Source organism: Sarcophilus harrisii, chromosome 5 (assembly GCF_902635505.1).
Source record: "Sarcophilus harrisii chromosome 5, mSarHar1.11, whole genome shotgun sequence".
NCBI lineage: Eukaryota > Metazoa > Chordata > Mammalia > Dasyuromorphia > Dasyuridae > Sarcophilus > Sarcophilus harrisii.
Genome location: NC_045430.1, coordinates 252,556,034 through 252,578,950, shown reverse-complemented (window position 1 = coordinate 252,578,950; position 22,917 = coordinate 252,556,034). Strand labels below are relative to the sequence as shown.

At 36.6% G+C, this 22,917-nt stretch overlaps 1 protein-coding gene across 2 annotated transcripts in view; it reads left to right on the top strand.

Annotated features, from left to right (window-relative positions):
* COL6A5 (collagen type VI alpha 5 chain) overlaps window positions 1–22,917 on the top strand; it is a 104,413-nt gene that overhangs the window by 7,088 nt on the left and 74,408 nt on the right. For both annotated transcript variants that reach the window (XM_031940223.1, XM_031940224.1), the window contains exons 2-6: window positions 11,643–11,736; window positions 13,583–14,176; window positions 15,253–15,858; window positions 18,620–19,177; window positions 20,921–21,475. In XM_031940223.1, coding sequence (XP_031796083.1) covers window positions 11,670–11,736; window positions 13,583–14,176; window positions 15,253–15,858; window positions 18,620–19,177; window positions 20,921–21,475 — 2,380 coding nt within the window. In that variant the 5' untranslated portion in view covers window positions 11,643–11,669. The remainder of the gene's footprint in view (window positions 1–11,642; window positions 11,737–13,582; window positions 14,177–15,252; window positions 15,859–18,619; window positions 19,178–20,920; window positions 21,476–22,917) is intronic.

Sequence of the window (22,917 nt, the reverse complement as noted above, 5' to 3'; positions counted from 1 at the left end):
AATCATAAAACAAAAACAAACAAAACTTTCTCTAAATGTACTAATATCTCAAGCAATTTTCCTCTCTCTTCTCTTTAACTAATGAAATTATAGAAAATGTAGTTAATAGTACTTCCACTTCATGGCTCTCTCTAGCCCTTGGCAATCCAGCTTCTAAAGCTACCATTACTGAAACAACTCTTTCAAATATATATATATATATATAATTTGAAATAAATAAAGAAATAAACTCTATGTCTTGTGTGTACATAATTATTTGCATATTATCTTCATCCTTTACAAAGTGAACTCAAGGACAGGGACCATATTTTTGCCTTTCTTTTTATTCTTCATGACCAATTAATTTCTCTGAATTCGAATCCTGTGTCTTCAAATATCTGCTAGACCCTTTCATCTGGATGTTACCCCAGAACTTGAAATTATGTCCCAAACTGAACTTAATCCCCTTCCTCTATAAACCTACATCTTTCTATTAAAAGTACCACTGTCCTTCCAGTCAAGCCAACTTGAAATCCTAGAATTTCTTTGACTCATCTCTTTCTCTGTCCATTTTCCCTAGAAAATACTGGGTTCTATTGATACTGCTTCACCATGTCTTCTATGTATCTTTTCTTTACCCTCTCTGTTATTACCCTTGTTTAAGCCTTTGTCACATCTCCCATTGACTATTGCAATAGTCTCCTAATTGGTCCTTCTCTCTAGATCCTCCCTCTCTCAAATCCGTCTTTCTGATATCTAACTCGATAATCCCAGAAAATGCTGGTCATTGTTGCTTTTGCCCCTCTGCCCTGGGAAGGTGCAAATTACTGAGCAGAGCACCCAGCAAAAACCCAGTTGTCCTCTGGAACTGTGACATTTGGGTCTGGGAATAGGAGTTGTTAATAGAAGCAAGTAGTATCTTTGCCAAGAAAACTCCAAATGGAGTTACAAGGAATTGGACACGACTGAAAAGACTAAATAACAATGATTACAACATATTTGAAAAAGGCTCGCTTGTAGTCTAAATATATTTTATTATCCATTAGCCTCCAGACAAAGGAAAACCTCATATTATCATTGTAGGACCCAGTATCTTTGAAGTTGGTCTCTGTGTCTTTGTATCTCCTGTACCTAACACAGTATCTGTTCACTGTAAGAACTTAATAAGTTCTTGTTGCTGATATCTAGTTACCAAAATATTCCTGCTTATTTACTTTGGCTGTGCCTTATCCACCATAAGTCACTACTGTGGCCAGCATCCAAGATTCTCTAATTTGGAAAAAGGATCCTGGTTCATTGTGGAATATGGTGATTCCACACTTGGCCCCCTAAATTGTTGGCAAATACCCAGATGCCTTTGTACCCAATCGTCTGCAGCATCTCCAGGTCTTACATGGAGACAAGTCCAGCTGTATTCATCTGTGAGGGTCACACAGACTTGTTCTGGAATCTTTCTGCTTCTTTTTCCATGCCAGGTCATCTGACCTCTTCTGCGTCTCATTGCAATTCACGTTGCACTATCTATGCCTCCTAACCCAATTTCAGTTTTTAGTCATTTCTAGTTTTTTGTTTTGTTTATTTGTTTGGACCTGACCTAAGATTTCAGAGGATCATACGTTTATAGATTGGGGCTCAAAGAGACCTTCAAAGCTATCAAGTCCATCCATATGCATTTTATAAATAAGGAAACAGAAGCTGAGGGACATTAAGTAAACTGGCTCAGATGGCATACCCAGCAAATGACCAAGATGAGATTCAAACAAGAAAGATCTTCTTTACTCTTTCATCACTGGATCCACTGGTTCCTTTGATGTCTCCCAACTTTTAGAGTGTTTCTTAGAACATTGAGAGATTAATTCAAGTCAAATCAACAAATGTTTATTAAGCACTTACTGTGTTCCTGGTACTGTGGTAACTGTTGGGGATATAAAGAAAAGCAAAAATAGTCTTTGCCCTCTTGGAGTTCACGGTCTAATGGGGGAAAAACATGTAAACAGTTATGTACCAACAAGATTTTATGCACACATATGGATACATATATATCTTCATATGCATAGAAGATAATATATTGTATGACTTATATGTGATAATATGACAGTGTATATATTACATACCCACATGCCCATATATGTATGTGTATATACACATATATAAACATATATACATATATCTGTATAATATGGTCATACATGATAAATTAGAGATTATCTTTGGAGAAAGACATTAGCATTAAGAGGGTCTGAAAAAAGCTCTTTGAGAAGGTGAGATTTTTATCTGAGAGTTGAGGAGAGCCAGGAGTTGGAGAAAAAGATGAGAGCATCCCAGACATAGGGAATAGTCAGTGTAAGTGCTTGGTCTTAGAGCATCTTGTGAGAAAAACAGCCAGGAGGGCAGTCACTGGATGGCAGAGAGCTTGAGAGTAAGATGTAAGAGACTGGAAAGCTAGAAAGGGGTTATAAACGACTTTGAAAGAATAACAGAGAATATGATATTTGATCCTGGAAGTAATAGAGAATTATTGGAATTTGGGGAATGGGAAAGATCAGACCTGAGCATAAGGAAGACTGGTTTGATAGCTGGGTGAACCAATTGCCCAAGAGTGATCATAGAATCAGAGGAAAAAATGGAGGATTATAAGAAAGATGCTGTGAAGATAGAATCAACAGGACTTGGTAATACATCGGATAGGAAAGGGTGAAAGAGAGTGAGGAGTCAAGGATGACTCAGCACCTGAGTCACTGGGATAGTGTAGATGTCTTCAATAGTCTTAAGGGATTTGGACGATTTTGGAGGAAAGATAATGAATTCCATTTTGGATGTGTTGAATTTATGGGACAGTCTTATAGGATGTCCAATAGCTAATTGGAAATTCAAGGTTGGGGTCAGCAGAGAGTCCTGGATACCCAGATCTGCAGGGCAATAATAATTGAATCCATGGGAACTGATAAGCTCATATAAATAAATAGTGTAGCAGAAGAGAAAAGACAAGAAGAATAGAGCATTGAGGAAATCCCTACTGTCAATTAGTATGACATGAATGAGGAGTCTCCAGAAAAGGAGATTGATATACTATATTGTATCAGCTACTGGCACAAAAATGATTTATTCATTTTTTATACACAGTACCTTCTATGCATATGCTCCCATATGCTTATCTTTTAGGCCCCATTAACACTGCTACCATGAGAGTTAAAAGGCATTCAAATGACCAGAGACCATAACTCAGATTTTCAAAGTGGACTTTCCCTCAATTCAATGAATTGAGTTTTGTGTGGCTCTATCTCAGCTTTGATATTCTCTTCAAATCACTCGTGGCCTCAAAAGTTTGATCAGGGATTGGACTGCTCTTAGATTTGTTTAAAAATCACTGTTTGATCTTCAAGATTTAGCGAATCTTGAGGTAAATGGTCAATAGCTTCAGCACTGATTGATATGGGTCTGTTGAGAATGCTATGGAAATGTTCAGTCCATCTCTAGAGGACAATGTTACCATTATTACTGACTAGCTGAGATGCATCACAAGTCTTTGGCTCATCTAATTCTTAATATTGAACTTATTTTTAAATTGTTTACTCCGGATAGTTTCCATCCTGGATTCATGGTTGCATTAAAAGCCTATATTTTTATAATTAGGGCTTTGAGATTTACAGCTTCCTGGTTCCAACTTTCAAGACCCCCTTAATTTTGATCTTATTCTCCTTCAAACCATCTATGGTTCAGCCAAAGTGGCTTATTTAGTTCTCACATACAGTGTTCTAAATCTTTCCTCTCTGTCCCTTTTATTATTTTTAATCTTTATTGTATATTAATAAGACTAAAAATTCTAAGGCTAAAATGGTCTGCAAAAATATGAAATCTCTAAATTACCCAAATAGGAATTAAAGTATCTGAATCACCCAATGTCAGAAAGAGATTTGATATTTGGTCTCAGATTTGGGGCAGCTAGCTGGTGCAGTGGACAGAGTGCCTGACCTGGAGAGGGAAGATATCTTCCTGAGTTCAGATTTGCCTTCAGACACTTAGTCACTTAACCCTATTTGCCTCAATTCCTTAGCTGTAAAATGAGCTGGAGAAGGAAATGGCAAACCACTCCAATAGCTTTGCCAAGAAAACCCTCAATGGGATCACAAACAGTCAGTCATGAATAAAAACAAATGAACAACTACTCTCCAACTACTCAAGACAGGGATCAAGTTGTACCTCTATATTTTCATCAACTTTGCTATTCAATCATTTCAATCATGTCTGACTCTTTGTGACCCAATTTGGGATTTTCTTGGCAAAGATATTGAAATGGTGTATCATTTTCTTTTCTAGCTGGTCTTATAGATGAGGGCACTGAGGCAAAGAGAGCTCAATGACTTGCTCAGGCTCACACTACTAGTAAATTTCTGAAGCCAGATCTGAATTCAGATCTTCCTGACTTCAGACCTGGCACTCTGTGTACTGTACTTCATCACCTAGAAAGATACTTTATCTGGAGTAGATAGTCAATAGAGGGAAAAGAGCAGGAGGAGGAGAAGGAGGAAGAGGAAGAAGAGAAGAAAGAAAGAAATGAGGAGGAGGAGGAGGAGAAAGAAGAAAAGGAGGAGAAGGTAAAAGAGGTAGAGGAAGAAGAGGAGGAGGAGGAGGAGAAAGAAGGATATTGTTCTATTGGAGGGAGTCTAGTAGAGGACAGCCAGGATAGTAAAGAGCTTCAAGTTTATACATGAGGATTTGGGGAAGGAATGTTTGGGTTGTTTAACTAGAGAAGAAAACACTTGGGGAATGGGGAGGGGGAATGTTCTTGGTCCTCAGTATTTGAAAGATTGCCTTTATTGTAAACTGTATTAGTGGAATTCTGCTTATCCCGGAGGACAAAACTAGGAGCAATGGGTGGAGGCTTCAGAGAAGCTGATTTGGGCTCAATGTCAGGAAAAAACTTCCTCATATTTAGAAGCGTCCAGAAAAGCAGATGGGACTGCTGCAGGAGGTGATGGGTTCCTAAGGTCTTTAAGCAAAATGTTGTAGAAAGGAGTCTTATTCAGGTATAAATTGAGTACTATCTCTAAAATCCTGATGATGTTTTTCAGTGATTAGAGTTCTGGACTTGGAACCAGGAGGAGCTGAGTTCAAATCCTACCTCAGCCACTTCCTAGCTTTGTGACTTTGGATAAGTCAGCTAATCCTTGCCTTATCTGTAAAGGTGTGGAGGGGGGGAGTGTGATGTGGGAGAGATAATAATAGGACTTACCACATTGTTATGAGATTCAACTGGGACAATAAATGTGTTATGTAGATGTTCTTGTTATCATATCTAATCCTGCTGAAGCTTATGTGTGTGTTAAGTTGAATTTAAAACACGCCAGCTAATAACATCATTGTTTCAGTTGCTCATTTTTGTTAAGATGGGTTACCATTCAGTTTCTGTTTTGCAAGAGAATTCTTTCAACAGTTCTTCCCTCATCCCTGTTTTAATTTCCTTAGAACAGTCTTTTCTTGGTGATTCCAATCCATCATTGCTTCCTGCTCTGTGAACCAGGAAGCATCTTGGCTTCATGGAGAGTTGGGAAGAAGTGGAATGAAAAATTCCTTAGGTTAAACTCAGGAGGCAGAGTCTCTGGGTTCAAATCCTTAGTTTTCATGTTTTAAGATGAGGGGTTTGGACAAGATGACCTTCGAGTTAGCTTGGACTACTTTGCCACACTCTGGCAGCCTTGCCCTTTGCAGAATTTAGCATTGGCGTAGACAAGCAGATTCATCTGTGGGCAGTTAGGTTGGCAGTGGGTAGAGCCTTGGCCCTGGAGTCACGAAGAACCAAATTCAAATCTGCCCTCAAACACTAATTCATTTAACCTTTTATTTATCTCAGTTTCCTCATCTATAAAATAAGATAATAATAGCACCTTCTTCCCTCCCAGGGTTGTTGTGAGAATCAAATGAGATAATCATTGTAAACATTTGACACAGTGCCTGACACATAGCAAGGGCTCTATAAATGTTAGCTATTATTTTTAATAATAAAAATAATCCAGATCAACATCTTCTCTGGTACAGGAATTCCTGGGAAATGCTCATCTTAATTCTGTTTCTTTAAAAAAATTTTTTTTCAATTGTATTTTATTTTTCCAAATACATGTAAAGACAGTTTTTAACATTCATTTGTGTAAGACTTTGCATCCCAAATTTTTCTCCTTCCCACCCTCCTCCTCAAGTCAACAAGCAATTTGATATACCTTAAATGTGTACAATCCTTTTAAACATCCATATTTGTCATGTTGTGCAAGAAAAATCAGACAAAAAGGGGAAAAACCACAAGAAAGAAATACCAGATAATCTACTGTTGGTTTAAGAGAAGGTTAGAGAAGGTCACAGAAAGCCATGTCTTCTCTCTGCCATCTTGGTTCCGCTCTACCCCTCCAAGAAAGAAATAAAACAAACAACAACAATAAAAGATGAAAACATTATGCTTTGATCCACATTCAGTCTCCATAGTTTTCTCTGAAAGCAGATGACATTTTTCTTCCCAAGTCTATTGGAATCGCCTTGAGTCGCCATATTCCAACTTCTACTTCATTTAAAATTCAACGAATATCTAATGTGTATGAGGCACTCTGCTAGACATGGTTCTCATTTGAAGATATTTTTTAGTCAGCTGATTATAAATAAATAAATATTTATTAAGAACCTACTATGTTCCAGTCTTGGGAGAGGTGACAGTAATGGAGATATGCATCGAGTCTGGTGCCTTCTGGGTTTCTTTTGGCTCCATCACTGCTCTTTACAAAGATGGTTTAAGGATTTCTAAGTGGAATGAAGTATCCTTTCTGTCTTTTATCAGCATGTAGGTAAAGGAGTGACTACACTCCTTTCATGCTACTGAATGAAGACAAACTTTTTGACTGGCTCCACTACAACCTAATCGTTATACAATCTTACCTCGGCCCTCTCTACAGCTAGACAATTCTATCATACATGCCTTTATCACTTTCTTTCCCACCTTTCAAAGTGACTCTTCCAAAACTTCTCATTCCACCTCAAATCTCCCATGGCTTCTCTCCACTTGCCCTCTCAGCTGAGAACTTTGTCTGTTATTTTACAGGAAAACTTGAGGCCATTCCTCAGGGGCCCCCTTTTCTCTCTTCTTCCTCATCTCCTATCCCTGAGATGCTTTCTGCCACTCTCTCCTCCTTCACCTTTGTTTTGAAGTGGCCTTTCTCCTTACCAAGAACCCCTCTTCTTGTTCAAATGATATCATTCCATCTTCTTCAATATTCTGGTCTCTGTTATCCCTACTTTTTCCCCTATTTTCAGTCTCTCCCTCTCTACTGACTCCTTCCCTACTGCCTGCAGAAATGTCCATGTCTCCCCAAACCTGAAATCAACTCTCACTCGGTACTTCCTTTCTGTTAACTCTCTTCCTATATATTTTCTGTATTTTATAGCTAAACTCCTTTAGAAACTGTGTACAATAGGTGCTTCCACTTTTTCTCCTCAGTCTCCCCATTACAATACAGCTTCTGATACAGCTTATCGTTCCACTGAAACTGTCCTCTCCAAAGTTATTAATCTCTTAGATGCCAAATCCAATGGCCTTTTCTCAATCCTCCTTTTCCTTAACTTCTGTGCAGCCATTGACACTCCTTTCTCCTCTTTGATTTTCTCTTCTAGATGAGCTGGATGCTACTTTTTCCTGATTCTTCTCCCACTGATCTGACCAATCCTTCTCTGCCTCCTTTGTTGGATCCTCTTCCGGATCATTCCCACTAGTCCTGTGTGTCCTTCAGAACTGTGCGCTGGGCCCTCGTCTCTCTTCACAACTTACATCCAAAGGATAATGTATTAACATGTAGGAGAGCAGTTCTACTGTCCTTTGGGCCTGCTATTTTCTGTGGGACTATGATCCCTTTCCATTTCTTCTTTTGTCTCCCGTACAGGTCAATCTTACTATAACAAGGGTTACTCCCAGGTCCTAGAAGTTGAGTGGTTGATTCATTTTTAAATTCTTTACAGAGTACCTGATAAACAGTGGGTGTTAAATAAATATTTGCTGGATTGATTTGAAGAGCTAGGAAGGAATTCAGTGATTCTTTTCAGTTAAGCCACTGAAACTTGCTCTTCTTGAGTGAAACACAACTTCACTGGAAAGTCATCTTGCCTCCTGTTTGTGAACAGGATATATCATATCTTGGTGGTTCCAGATAATTTTTCTTCTCCCTTGCTGTTTTTTTTTCTTTTTTGCCTTCAGTCTTGCCCAACATCAGGATTTTTCCTATTAAGTTTCATCTTTTAATTATGTGGCCAGAATATTTTGGCATGAACTTTAGTATTTGACTTTCCAGTAGATAGCTTCAATTAATTTCTTTAATTATTAGCTGATTCAACTTCTTTGTTGTCCAAGGTTACTCTCAAAAGTACTCTCCGGCATCATAATTTGAAAGCAACAGTTCTACAGCACTCAATTCTCTTTATTGTCCAACTCTCATAGTAGACATTACCACTGGAAGAAATCATAGTTTTGATTATATGGATCTTTACTGGTAAGGTAATATCTCTGCTTTTTAGTATGCTGTCTAAATTTGCCAGAGCTTTCCTTCCAAGGAGCAAGCATCTTTTAATTTTATGACTGCAGTCACCATCTGCAATGATTTTGAGCCATAAGAACACAAAATCTGACACTGCTTCCACTTCTTCTCTTTTTATTTCTATAGAAGTGAAAAGACCAGTTGCCATGATTCTATGGTTTGTTTATTTGTTTGTTTTTATATTAAGCTTCAAGCCAGTTTTTACACTCTTCTTGTTTATCCTCATTAAGAGGCTTCTTAATTCTTCATCAGAGTAGTATCATCTGTATATTTGAGATTGTTGATAATTCTCAAATCAATCAATTGTTCCATGTTCAGTTCTGTTGCTTCTTGATCCACGTACAGGTTCTTTGGGAGATAAGTAAAGAGGATCTGAGACTCCCTCTTTGAGGATTTGCCACATTTTGTTGTGATCCACATAAAGGTTTTAATGTAGTCAATAAAGCAGAAGTACTTGAGTTTTTTTTAATTCCCGTTTTCTCCATAATCCAGAAAATGTTGGCAATTTGGTTTTTAGTTCCTCTGCTTCTTTGAAAACCAGCCTTTTCTTCTGCTAATTCTCAGTTCATTGATTATGTTAAATCCCTGCCATTTTTCTTGTAAAAATGAAAAACTTTCAAAATATGTTCTTAATTTTATATCTCAATAGATTGAAGTAAAACATCTGAGGTCATAGGACCTGAGTTTCAACTCATGCTCTCTCACTTACTACTTGAAGGACCTTGAACAAGTAACATCCTCTCAGTTTCTGCATCTGTAAAATTTTGGTATTTAAGTTAGATGCCCTCTAAAGATTCATCTGTATTTAGGATCCTATGGTTCTTCTCATCCTGTACAACATTTATCCATGACCTCCCATAAATCCTTTCTAAGACATACACCCAATGTACTGGGGGCTTTCCCCTAGATCTCTAGATTTTGAATGGATACTAATGAAGAATAAAGCCTGCATGGCTGAGAGTATTGCTCTCATGATAGAACCACCTTTTTTTCAGGAATGCATCTTTCTCATGAAATCCTTTTTGTTACCTTTCTCACACTCATCTTTGGTGTAATGTGTTTCAGAATATTTAGGCTCATCTTGTACTTCCCTCGAGTGTCTTTTGGGTGACTTTAATTCAAATTTAATTCCATCAAGATTATAGGATTTCATTTGCAAGAATTCTCAGGATTTTCCAATGAAGTTGTGTTTCACAGAAGGGCAAATTTCAGTGGCTTAACTGAAAAGAAACACTGAATTCCTTTCTAGCTCTTCAAATCAATTCAGCAACTATTTATTTAACACCCACTGTTTATCAAATACTCTGTAGAGAATTTAAAAATGAATCAACCACTCTTAACTTCTAGGACCTGGGAGTTCCCTCATTACAATAAGGTTGACCTGTATGGGAGACAAATGAGGAAATGGAAAGGCATCATATTCCCACAGAAAATAGCAGGCTCAAAGGACAGCCGAACTGCTCTCCTACATGTTAACACATTCTCTTTTGGATAGAATGTGTGGCTGAGATGCCATTAAAGTTTGCCAACCTGGGATACATATAGAGAGAGAATGGCTCATCAATGGCCCACCCCAGAGAGTTGTTGAATTCCTAATCAGAATTCAGAGATCTGAACTGACATAATCTTATATGAATTTAATGTATTGGCTGGCTCTCAGATTTGCACAGAAGACTGTGCCTTTGGCTTCATGAAAGCTTTGATTTTTGACCTACAAGAGAAATTAGAATTTAGAATTAGAAATAAATTTAGAAATAGAATTCGGGTGCATCATCATTTAATAGATAAGGAAACTGAGACTCAGGAAGGTTCCCCAGAAAAGGTTCGCAAATGAGGAGAGAGAGAGCTAGCTTCAAATCCAAATTCTTTGATACTTAAACCAGTTTTCTATCTTTCTTCCCCCCCACCCCCACCCCAGTTTATCTAAAAGGCAACCAGAAACAGCTGGCTACAGTTTAAAAGAATTGATGAAACCTTTTGCAATATTTTCAATATAGAAGGAACTTTTGGTTAACTGAATATGAGTTCTCACTTGGTCATGTTGAAACCACAGGCTGAAGTCATCATTATGGCTTTCGTTAGGATAGGATGGACAGCACCCACATGGAACATTCTTGAGGACAGGATCAATCTTCAGAACCCTAACAAGTAACTTCACAATCTAGGGCCATCAGCACTAAATATATCCTAAAATAAATACTCTTTTTTAGGAAGAGAAGAGATTCTAACACTAGCCCTACTGGTGAAAACTCCAGTATACTACCTTTTAGAGGTAACTCAGCGTCATCAGCCCCTGTAAAGAAAGATCCAAAGAGACTGCAAGGCTCTTTTTTGGGAACTCATCTTCCAGGGAAGAACAGAACAAGACCAGAAGAGAGAGCGACTTGCCTGATTTGTAGCAGTGGAGGCATTTAGAACACGATGTGGAATTTTTCTGATTTAACTAATGATTCCTGCTAACTACTTTGTGTGATGCTTAAAGAATGAAAATGCTGTCAGTTCAATTCAGTAAACATTCGATGCAAAAACTATGAATACGAGTTGGGAAAAAAAAGACAGTCCCTGACCTCAAGAAACTTAGAATCTTAGGGGAACTTAGAGGAAATAGATGAGTAAGAAGAAGCTGGAGAAGATGCTGGGGAGAACACCAATGAAGAGTGAGTTGGAGAGTGCAGGTCCAGCTCTCTATAGAGAAAAGCTTTGGGAGGAGCTGAGTGGTTCAACCACTAATCAGAGAAGAGAGGAGGCTGAGGGATTTGGGAAGGTGTTGAGTATTCAAAGTTGAGTTAAATTTCATGAAGAGGAGATCACAGGTGATGTAAATGTCACAATTGTACATTTGCACAATCTTTATTTAACATTTTTGCATCTTCAAAGCTTTGGTGTTCTGCCTGGGCCAAAGTCCTGACCTCTCCACCTCTGTTACAAATATGCTTTTATCTCTTCTTTATTACATATTCCAGTGGTCCACCGCTGAGCCGCATGACAGCTCAGGGTATTCTTTCTTGACATACATAGTCTAAAAATCCAGCATTGCTTAATATTTCTGTATGTAGTAATCTTATCTTTATCTTTTATAAATGTTCATTTTGCCCCCAGAGTCCAAGTTTAAAAACATTCTACAAGATGAAGATGCTGCTAATCTCACTGACCTTGATGATGTGGTTTGGAGTATCAGCTCATCAGAACCCTGGTATTTGTCCATTTGGCTTCTAATACTTTATATTTATCATGGGTCACCATTGGATGTATAAGCAGATATTTTCAGAAGTGAAGAAAGGGGTGGGTTTGGACTGAAAACTAAATTCTGGAGGAAAAACCCAAACAATCAGATAACGTGGTTGTATATTTTTTTTTTTAAAAAAGGAAGAAAAAAACCACAGTCAGCACTCTTTAAATACACAGTACTAACAAAACATCCAAACACTAGAAGATAACAAAGATGTAGTTAAAATTCATTATTTGTGTGAAATATGAAAGACACAGTGAAAAGCATTTTTTCTTTAGTCTAAGTACAGAAATTAAGTTGTCTCCTAAATCCTGACCAGCCACTATTATTTATGCCCAAATGAGCAGGTTAGATTGCTTCTGAAATTTAACAAGTGAAAAAAAAGTCAATCACTTCTCCCTCTCTATCTTAGTGCTCCTGACTCAGCTTTCCTTCCTATATTTCTCAAAATGAATGTTTCCTTTTGACCTTCTTTTAAAAATGGTTAAGGTTGAGATGATTTCTAAAATCTCTCCCATAAGCCAACATCCCAATTTTCTTGAAGTTCTTGAGATTAAAATCTCACTTTACACCTAAAATTTTTCCAATTGCTAATTTTATATAATATAACATAGTAATTTTACAATGTATTCTATTGAGCAACCACCTGTAAGGTGATACTAGGTAACAGCAACAACAGAGAATAGCTCTCTTGGGTTTTTTGGGGGCGGAAGTTACCCTTCCTATTCCTGACTCTTGTATATTTGGTTTATTCCTCAGCATGGTTAAGGTGACTCATTTCCATAGCTGAACAATATTACCTCCCTTCTTCCATCCACATAGACGAGGGAGTCTATGCAAACTGTTAAAATACCAAGCCCCTGGGAAGATTTCCATGGGGTGGATTTCAAAATCCATTTCTTTGGTCATTGAGCTATGGTTTTCTTTCCCTCTGGAACAATACCACCTTGGCTTAATTTCAATGCTACATCAAAGATTGGTGGTTCCAGATGGTAAATGAATTCTGAAAGTCACTGGCTTAAAATTAAGAAAAAAAATGAGCCTTTCTCAATACCCAACCCCTGGTCCACTATGATATGGAACTTGTTGGCTTGAATGGGTCAATTAATTTTTCAATTATCATGTGTCTTTCCCCCCATTTCTGTTTCTCCTTAGTCTATCATTCCCCCCTCAGCCCATCCACCATGAGAAGAAAAAAAACCCACAACAAAATCCTATATGAAATATGCATCATCAGGGAAAACAAGTCTTCCATATTGGTCATGTCCAAAAATGGGCATCTCATTCTGCATATTAGTCTGTCTTCTTTCTGACAGGGGGTGGACAACATTCTTTATCATTAGTCCTCTTCTATCATGATGAATCATTGTATTTATCATCCCAAGTCTTTCAAAATTGGTTCATTTCTACAATGTTAATGTTATAAATTCTTCTCCTACATCAGTTCACACAAGTCTTTCAGGTTTCTCTGAAACCATTATCTTCATTATTTCCCACAACATGATTGTGTTCCATTACATTTATAAATTATAATTTGTTTAACCATCCCCCCCATTAGTGGGCATTCCTGTTCTCTACTCTTTTTTTTAATACTAAATTTCAATTTGGAAATTAGAAAAAATATTAAAGATAATTTTCTAGGATTTAATCACCACGGAATAATGTGGTTTTTTTCCCATTTAGGGTCTGTATTCAAAAGGACAATATGCTTCTCAAGTAAGCATTATATTGCCCTATGGTTTTGAGGATCCGAGTCTTAGAATAATTTTCTTTTCTTCTTTCCTCTTTGTTTCTGACTTGGGGTTTGCAGGTCCTGAGTTTGCCGATGTTGTGTTCCTGGTAGATAGTTCTGATCACATGGGAAGTAAGTCCTTCCCCTTTGTGAGAACCTTCCTAAACAAGATGATCAGCAGTCTGCCCATTGAAGCCAACAAGTTCCGGATTGGTATCGCCCAGTATAGTGACGATCTACACCAGGAGTTCCTGCTGCACACCTTCAGGACCAAGTCCGCCATGTTGAACCACCTCAAGAAGAACTTTGGCTATATTGGCGGGTCCCTGCGAATAGGCAATGCTCTAGAGAGAGTCCACAAGACCTATTTCTCAGGACCAGCAAATGAAAGAGATAAAAAACTATTTCCCCAGATTTTAGTTGTCCTGGCTTCAGGCCACTCTGAGGATGATGTGGTAGGACCTGCAGAAGCCTTGCGGAAAGATGGGGTGAAAATCATTGCATTGGGATTACAAGACGCTTCGGAAGAAAACCTAAAAGCCATGGCCACTTCTCAGTTTCACTATAACCTTAGGTCAGTCAGAAATGTGGGCACATTTTCAGAAAACATGACCAGGATTATTAAGGAGACGATAAAGCACCAGGAAAGCATACAAGATGTTGATGATGTGGGTAAGTAAACTGACAAAAATTATATGGGAACTGTCTAATTCCATGGAGAAACCAGAGTTCATTAAAAAATTTGAAAGCTGTATATTGGGTTCACATTTCTGTATTCCTTGCGGCATTGTGATGCCATCTAACTGCCTCATATCATTATCAGATAATAGCCTTATATGATTAAAAAAATGTAAATGGACTAAAATTTGCTTAAGATCCTTTCCATTTTTCCTGGATACTACATGAATATCTGGGTCTTCACTGTAAACTCATCTAATCTCCTTGCCAAGAAGAGACAATATAGTGACAAAGGGCAATGCAAATTTAGAGTATGAGTCCATTTACAATACTTTCTGACAGAAGGGATCATCATCTGGCAGAATTACATATGGGGTTGGACCTGCTGTAATTGCATTATTTTGTTTTTTAATCTTAATCTTTCTAGGTCCAAATCTGTGATCGTATGAAAAAAATATCCTCCAACTTGGTTTGGTTTTTAAATTTTGCTGAGAATCATCCAATTTTACTGCACACAGTTAGTGTACAGATTTAGAAATGACTTCCACATTGGTAATTAGTACATTTTTGGGCATAGGTGTTAAAGTGCTGGACTTGGGAGGAAGACCCGAGTTCAGATTTTGCCTGAGATACATTTAGTAGCTATGTGACCTTGGACAAGTTATATCTATTTGATGAACTTTTATATTCTCATCATTTTGGCCCCATAACAATCCTGTGAGATTGACAATAATTCAAGAATATGTGATTTGTGTTAAGAGAACCAATGCTATAGAGACAGAGACAGAGAGAGAAGAGACAGAGAGAACCAATGCTTTTTTGCAATTCACCCATCATTTATGATCGCAGAGTCATAATATTTCAGGAAAATAAATAGTAAGTAACTCACCCAAAGTCACATGGCTAATAAGCAGAGGCAGGATTTGAATCCAGATCTTTTAAACTCCAAATATCAAATGAACTTAAGTAGTTTTTACTTTGATAACGTCTTTCAAGAAGCTGAATGCTACCTTCACAGAAGTCAATAAGGAGACTCCATTAACCTTTGGATTCTTCCTTTGTCCTCACAGTGTGTGAAAGAGATTCCATGGCTGACATCGTCTTCCTGTTGGATGAATCCTTTGAGATCAGAAGAAGCTTGGAAGACCTTCAGAGGTTCCTGGAGAACATCACAGCCTCCATGGATGTGAGGGGGGGTTGTACCAGGATAGGCATATTGAGGTTCAGCAACAAAGCAGAAGTGGTCACTTCTCTGGGAGATCCTATGAGCCGTGCTGACATTGTAAAGGCCATTCGGAGTCTCTCTGTGAAGTTAGGGAGCGCCTACGTTGGGAAAGCCTTGAAGAAGGCCCAAGAAGTCTTTACCCAAGGCAGGAAGGCCCAGGGCGTGCGTCAGATAGCCGTCCTCATCACTCACAGATCATCAGAAGATGAGGTAATAGAAGCAGCTGAGGACCTTCTACTGCAGGATGTCTCCATCTTTGCCATTGGCATTGAAGGTTATAACAACACTCAGCTGGAACAGATAGTGTCTTACCCTCCAAATCGTTATATTTCCATCCAGAAGAGCTATGCAGACCTAGAACCTTATAGTGTCACTTTTCTAAACAAGCTCCAGTATGAAGTAGACTACAGGACGTCCATCCAACACGAACAAACCGAACGTTATAGGACAGGTATGCCTCCGGCTCCATCTTTTCTATTTCATTCTGCCATCACTTTGATTCCAATTTCCCCAGACAAAATGTATAGATATCTAGTTTTGGAGAGTTGTTATTAAAACTGCTTGTTCACAAAGGAACTGTCTCTCCCCACCCACAATGGAAATTGGTCAAAGAATACAAGATATTCCAACAGGTGTAGCACAGTTTTAAACCACTGAAACTTTATTTAATTTCTGGCTTTTATTCACCTCTTTTTGCTTTTTTTTTTCTCTCTCTCTACCTCAAGTGATTGTTAATCTTGTTTCTTTTTAAAAAATTATCCATATTGGAGGAAGCTAGGTGGGGCAGTGGACAGAGCACCAGCCCTGAAGTCAGGAGGCCCTGAGTTCAAATATGACCTCAGATACTTAACACTTCCTGACTGTGTGACCCTGGGCAAGTCACTTAACCCCAATTGCCTCAGCAAAAAAAAAATAATAAATTAAATTTAAAAAAAAATTTAAAAATTATGAAGTTTTAAACTATTTAAGCTTAGAGAGACATACAAATTAAAGCAACTTGGAGATACCATCTCACTCATAAACTTGGCAAAGATGATTAAATTCAAGGAAACAATGTTGGCAAGGTTGTTAAGGACCAGAGACACTCATTCTTTGCTAGTAAAATTGCAAATTTATATATATATATATATATTTACAATCGCCATGTTTTAAATTTTTTTAACATTAGTTTTTACAATCTTGAGTTCCTAATTCTCTCTTTCACTGTAATTCTTCTCCTACCCATTTGAATAAGCAAGTAATGTGATATCCATTTGTCTAATTTTTGAAAAGCAATCTTTTTTTTGTGATAAGAACTAACTCTCTGAGAAGGAAAAGCAAAAAGAGGAAAGAGACAGGGTGAAATCTAGATGATAGAAAAACAAATGATAACACTAAAAATTCATTTAAGAAAGAAAAATCTGGTCTCTCAGACACTTACTACTTCCCAGATGTGTGACCCTGGGCAAGTCACTTAACTCCAATTTATGGTTAATTGCCTCAGCAAAAAAAAAAAAAAAAAAAAAAAAAAGAAGAAGAAGAAGAAAGAGGAGGAGGAGGAAGAGGAGGAGAAAAGCATACAGAAGGTTATAAATTATGGTTAAAAGTTATGGTTATAAAGTTATAAATCTAATCTCTCAGATATTTACTACTTCCTAGCTAGTCACTTAAACCCAATTGCCTTAGCAAAAAAAAAAAAAAAAAAAAAGGAGAAAAGCAATTATAACAGAAGGTAATAAACCTAAAGAGAAAATTGGCATACCCCTTGATGGAATAATCCCTTAGTTGGGAATAAACCCTAAAAATATTATCAGTAATAAATATGAAAAGAAATATACATTCAGAGATCTTCAATAGAAACAGTTATTAGTAAGTACAATTCTCCCCATCCAGAACCCCCTGAACTAGAAGTAATCAAAAATCTGAAAAAGGGGGAATTATTAAGTCAACTGGGACATATCAGTGGATAGGAACTCAAAGTATGATTTCACTGATGTAAGGAGTTTTAGATGAGGAAATTTCTTCTATCAGTGAAGGCCTACCTTTTCTGCAATTTATAATCTTATAAAGTATTCTAATTACTTTAGAAATATGTAAATGCAAAAGCTTCTCAACCTAGGAAGGATCTATGAACTTTTAAAAAAACTTGATAATCTTATTTCCTTTGATGTCCTATATATTTTATTTTATACATTTAAGAACCTTATTCTGAGAAGGGACTCATAGGATTTGTCTAACTCCCAAATAAAAGTTAAGAATTCTTATGTGTTGAATTAATTATATTAAATTAATTGAAAATTATTAATAACTAAGTCTGATTGTGGTATTTGTATTTAATCTTAAATTTGATTTAATTTAATCACTTGATGATTAAAAAACTCCACAACATACTAAGGTTTAACATATACCTTGCCCAGCCAGGAAATTTTAAAAATAAATCAAGGAAACTGATACGGAGAATTCTTTGAAGCAATTTGGTAGGAATTTTCTGATCCAGCATTGTCTTTTTATATGCCCTCTGAAAACCAACTGACCACTCTCTTTGAATGGATTTTTTGAAATCTTCTTATTTAAATGGTTTATGTTGCAGATTTTCAAAGGAAAAATCTTTTTCTATACACTCAGTAGGATTGAATAATTAGGAATTTTCATGGTTATAAATTATGGAAAAGTAATTAGGAGATAAAGTTATTTGGAAACCAACTAATTTGTCACCAGCATTTTGGCTTTAGCTAGGTTCCTTTTCATTCCATTTTTGTTTTCCAAAATGAATAAAAACTTTAAAATTTTGCTTTATGTTTATTTTAAATATATCTTATATATACTTACTTGTGTATATTTTGTAACCCCAAAGATAATATAAATTCCTTGAGGGCAGGGAATAGTTAATTTTGCCTTTGAATCCTTGATACTTTACACAGTACTTGACATAGAGTTGATGCTTCATAAATGCTTAATTGATTGTTTTAAAAAACTTAATTTCCCAACTGGACAGCTGACTATATCTGTAATTATCTCTTAAATGCATTTTAGTTCACAATTAGGGTGGCAGAGGACCTGCAAGGTTTAAATGATCCCCTTGTCCATGTCTATATATCATGTCATGTGAAAGATCCAGAAAGATGGCTGAAGAAGCTTTTCTTTAAAACTTCCAAAGCCTTGATGTTTCTCCCTAGATGTTCTTTCCAAATATTCCAACATTAACAGTGCATAAACTTTTTATTTCCTTGTAGGCTGCATTGAAACAGAACGGGCTGATATCTATTTTCTCATTGATGGCTCAGGAAGCACTAAAAAATACTTCCACGAAATCAAGAATTTCATGATGGAAGTGACACGAATGTTTATCGTTGCCCCAGAGAAGGTTCGGTTTGGGGCAGTTCAGTATTCATCCACAAGCCAAGAGGAGTTTGGCATTGGCAAATACTCTAACAAGGAGGACTTGGGCAAAGCCATTCTCAATATCCGACACATGGATAAAAAAACAAATACAGGGGCAGCCCTGAATTTCATGCTCCAAGTAATCCAGAATTCCAGGAAGAAGCAGTCCAGCAAGGTCCCCTGTCACCTTCTCGTCTTGACCGATGGAAAGTCTGATGACGAAGTTGAAGAACCAGCCAAGAGGCTAAGGGAGGAAGACGTTATCATTCATGCAATTGGCGTCAAAGGAGCTAATATAAAAGAGCTGGAAGAAATAGCGGGGTCAAAGGACCGAGTTAAATTTGTATATAATTTTGACTCCTTAAAAAGCATAAAAGATGAAGTTGTGCAGATCATCTGCCAAGAAAAAGGTAAGAGACATCACTTCACCCCGTATATTTCTCCATAAATGGGTTCCAGATAACAGTTGATCTAGCTATGAGATAGGTGTGATAGTAACATGAGAATTCAGATTTTATGACAAGAAAAGCTTCCTAACAATTAGAATCGTTCATAACGAGGAGCAGAATGGATTGCTTAGGAAGTTAATGGCCTCTTCCTTCTCAGAGGTCTTAAAGCAATGGTTGGATGATACTTGTTGGGAATGTTATATAGAGAATTCTTGTTCAGACACAGGTTGAATAAGATCTTCACCGGGTTTACTCCCAATTCCAAGATTTTGTGATTCTTTGACTTTTCAAGGTAGATTTATGATCTGTCCTTGGAAAACTCAAGAAAAAGATGTTATACATATATTGGATTACTTGCTGTTTGGAAAGGGGGATGGGGAGAATGGAGGGAGAAAAATCTGATACACAAGGTTTTGCAAGGGTGAATGTTAAAAACTATCTTTGTAAGTATTTTGAAAAGAAAAATTATGATTAAAAAGAAGAAAATGTTATAGAATGATGATATGTAATAATATTTTTCTTTTACATCAAATACTCCTTGGGAGTAAATGATTAATTTTGGATAGAGCACATACTCTTCCAGGCCCTAAGGTATTTTTGTTTATTTCTTCCCCTTGCCCCAAATACTTTTTTTGAAATTTAATTTAATTATTTTTGTTATATTTTAAATTCCAAACAGTCTCCCTCCCTCTTTCCAGCCTATACTAAAGAAGGCCAACATTTAACACATACACACATGCATATGTATATTTTATATGTATATGGAAAACCATAGTATACATATTTCTACTTTTTATATTATATAAATATTAAAATATTATATATTCTACCTATCTTTCTCTGGAGGCAGATAACATTTTCCTTCCTAGATCTTTTGAAATTGATTTGAGCATTTATGATACTCAGAATAACTTAATTTTTCACAATTATTCTTCAAACAATATTGCTGTTACATTCTCTTGGTTCTTCTCATTTCATTCTTCACGAATTTCTTGGAAATATTTCCATATTTTTCTAAAATCAAACAGCTCATCATTTTTTATAGCACAGTAATATTCCATCATAAGCATATACAAAAATTTGTTCAATCATTCCACGATTGATGGACATCCCCTCTATTTCCAGTTCTTTGCCACCACAAAGAGAACTGCTATAAATGTTTTAGAACATATAGGTTCTTTTCCTCTTTCCTGATCACCTTAGGAAACATACCTAATAATGATATTTCTGGATCAAAAGGAATATACAGTTTTATAACTCTTTGGACATAATTCCAAATTGTTCTTCAAAATGGTTGGATCAGTTCACAGTTCTACCACAGTGTATTAGTACCCCAATTTTTCCATATTCCCTCAAATATTTCTCATTTTCCCCTTCTATCATTTTAGTCAATTTGATACTTATGAGGTGGCATCTCAAAGTTGTTAATTTGCACTTCTCTAATCAATAGTTATTTAGAATATGAATATACATAACTTTGATTTCTTTATGCAAAACCTGCTGTTCATATCCTTTGACCCTCAGAATGCTTTTCCTTGTTTTAGTGTATTAGGGAATAACCCTCATGTCCTGAAGGAGAGAATGTATCAAAAATCTGAGTTGATTTTTATGACATGATTTAATGTTAAATGGCATTTATTTTTGCTATCTTTTTAGTTTGCAAACTGTCATTTGAATTAACACCATTTTCTTTATAACTTACAGATTGTAAAGACAAAAAGGCAGACATCATATTTCTAGTGGATAGTTCTAAGAGCATAGGAGCCTCTACCTTCAGCACAATAAAGACATTTGTGAAAAACGTGGTGGACAAGACTAACGTTGGTATTGATCAAGGACATGTTGGTGTTATTCAGTTCAGCAACGTTACCAAGAAAGAATTTGGGCTCACTGAATACATGACCAAAAATGACATTTTTGATGCAATTGACAGAATGAATCCTATTAAAAATAAAACCTATGTAGGAAAAGCACTGGAATTTGTTTCTGATTACTTTGAACCCTTGAATGGAGGACGTTCTGGTGTCAAGAAGTTTCTCATCCTCATCACTGATGGGAAGTCAAGTGACACAGTTAAAGAACGAGCTTCAGATCTTCGGAATAAAGGAGTCATTATCCTCGTGGTTGCGGTCTTCCAGGCAAAATCATCTCTCCTAGAGGATATCACTGGAAATACAAACTTGATTTATTATGTTGAGAAATTTGATAACCAAAAACTACTTGAAGATAAGCTGGTTTTTGATATGTGCACTCTCTATGGCAAGTGATCCCATTTTCACTTAAATGACTTTGAATGTAGTCTTCTAGAACATGGGATGTTAATATTTCTTAAATGATTTTTGGAATAATAATAAAAATCACAATCATGATGATAATAAGCTAGAATTCACAATTCTGTACCAGTCCTTGGACTTAATTAAAGCTGCCTTTGGAAAAATTCAATTATTTTCATTCTATGTTTTTAACCAAGGCTCTGGTGACCATGGGTATTAGGAATAAAGAATTTGGCCAAGTAATATCATAAAGGGCAGCTAGGTGGTTCAGTGCATAGAGTGCTGGGTCTAGAGTCAAGAAGACTCATCTTCTTGAGTTCAAATCCAGCCTCAGACACTTACTAGCTGTGTGACTCTGGACAAGTCACTTAATAATGTTTGTCTCAGTTTCCTCATATTTAAAATGAAATGGAAGAGGAAACAACAAACCATTCCAATGTCTCTGCCAATAAATCCCTAAATGGAGCCACAAAGTTATACATGACTGAAAAACAGCTAAAAAAATTATGGGCAGTTTAATGGCACAGTGAATAATTGAGCACTAGGCTTGGAATCAGAAAGACTGATTTTAATGAGTTCAAATCCTGCCTCAATCATTACTATCCAAGTGACCCTGGGTAAATCACTTAACCCTGTTTGCCTCAGTTCCTTAATGATAAAATAAACTGGAGAAGGAAATGGCAAACCACTTCAATATCTTTACCAAGAAAGCCCCAAATAAAGTTCATGAAGAGTTGGACACAATTGAAAAACAACTTAACAACATCAAAATATCATAAGGGAGAAACATCGTGGGGGAAGCCATACTGACCCCAAATCTGGCTTTGATGTCTCCCAACATGTTTCTAACAGTTAGTTACAGTCTTAGAAGATATATCTTTTGATCTAGTATTGAAATACATAGACATGTTTGGAGAGAATCATGAACAGTATGGTGTTGAGGTTGGAAAAATGGCACCTCTCTTCACCTTTAAATTCTCCTCTTCTTTTCTACCTTTGCATTCTCATAGATGATCTGAATGCAGATCTCCTTTTCTAGTTTTAAAGATTTTACATTTATTCTTCAGTTGAGGTCCCAGAACAAACTATAATTAAAAGCCATTTCATGTCTTTCTATTTTAATAGCAGCAAATAGTTATTTATAAAACATGTAGCATTAAGCTCATTGGTAGCTAACTAAAGAGAGCAAAGAACACATCAGTCAACATACAAATTAATGGCAACTCTGCATTTTAGTTTACCCAATGAGACTCATCCTGTTCTGAGAGAAAGGGAGGATGCAATGGAGTATCCTGAGTGCCACAGATTAAAGAACTGAACCAGAAGTTCTGTAAATCGAACATTTCAGACACGAGGCATATTTAACCATGTGGCCATGTTTTCCTTTCTCAGATATGTTTTTCTGGGTATGAACAAATGAAATATCTG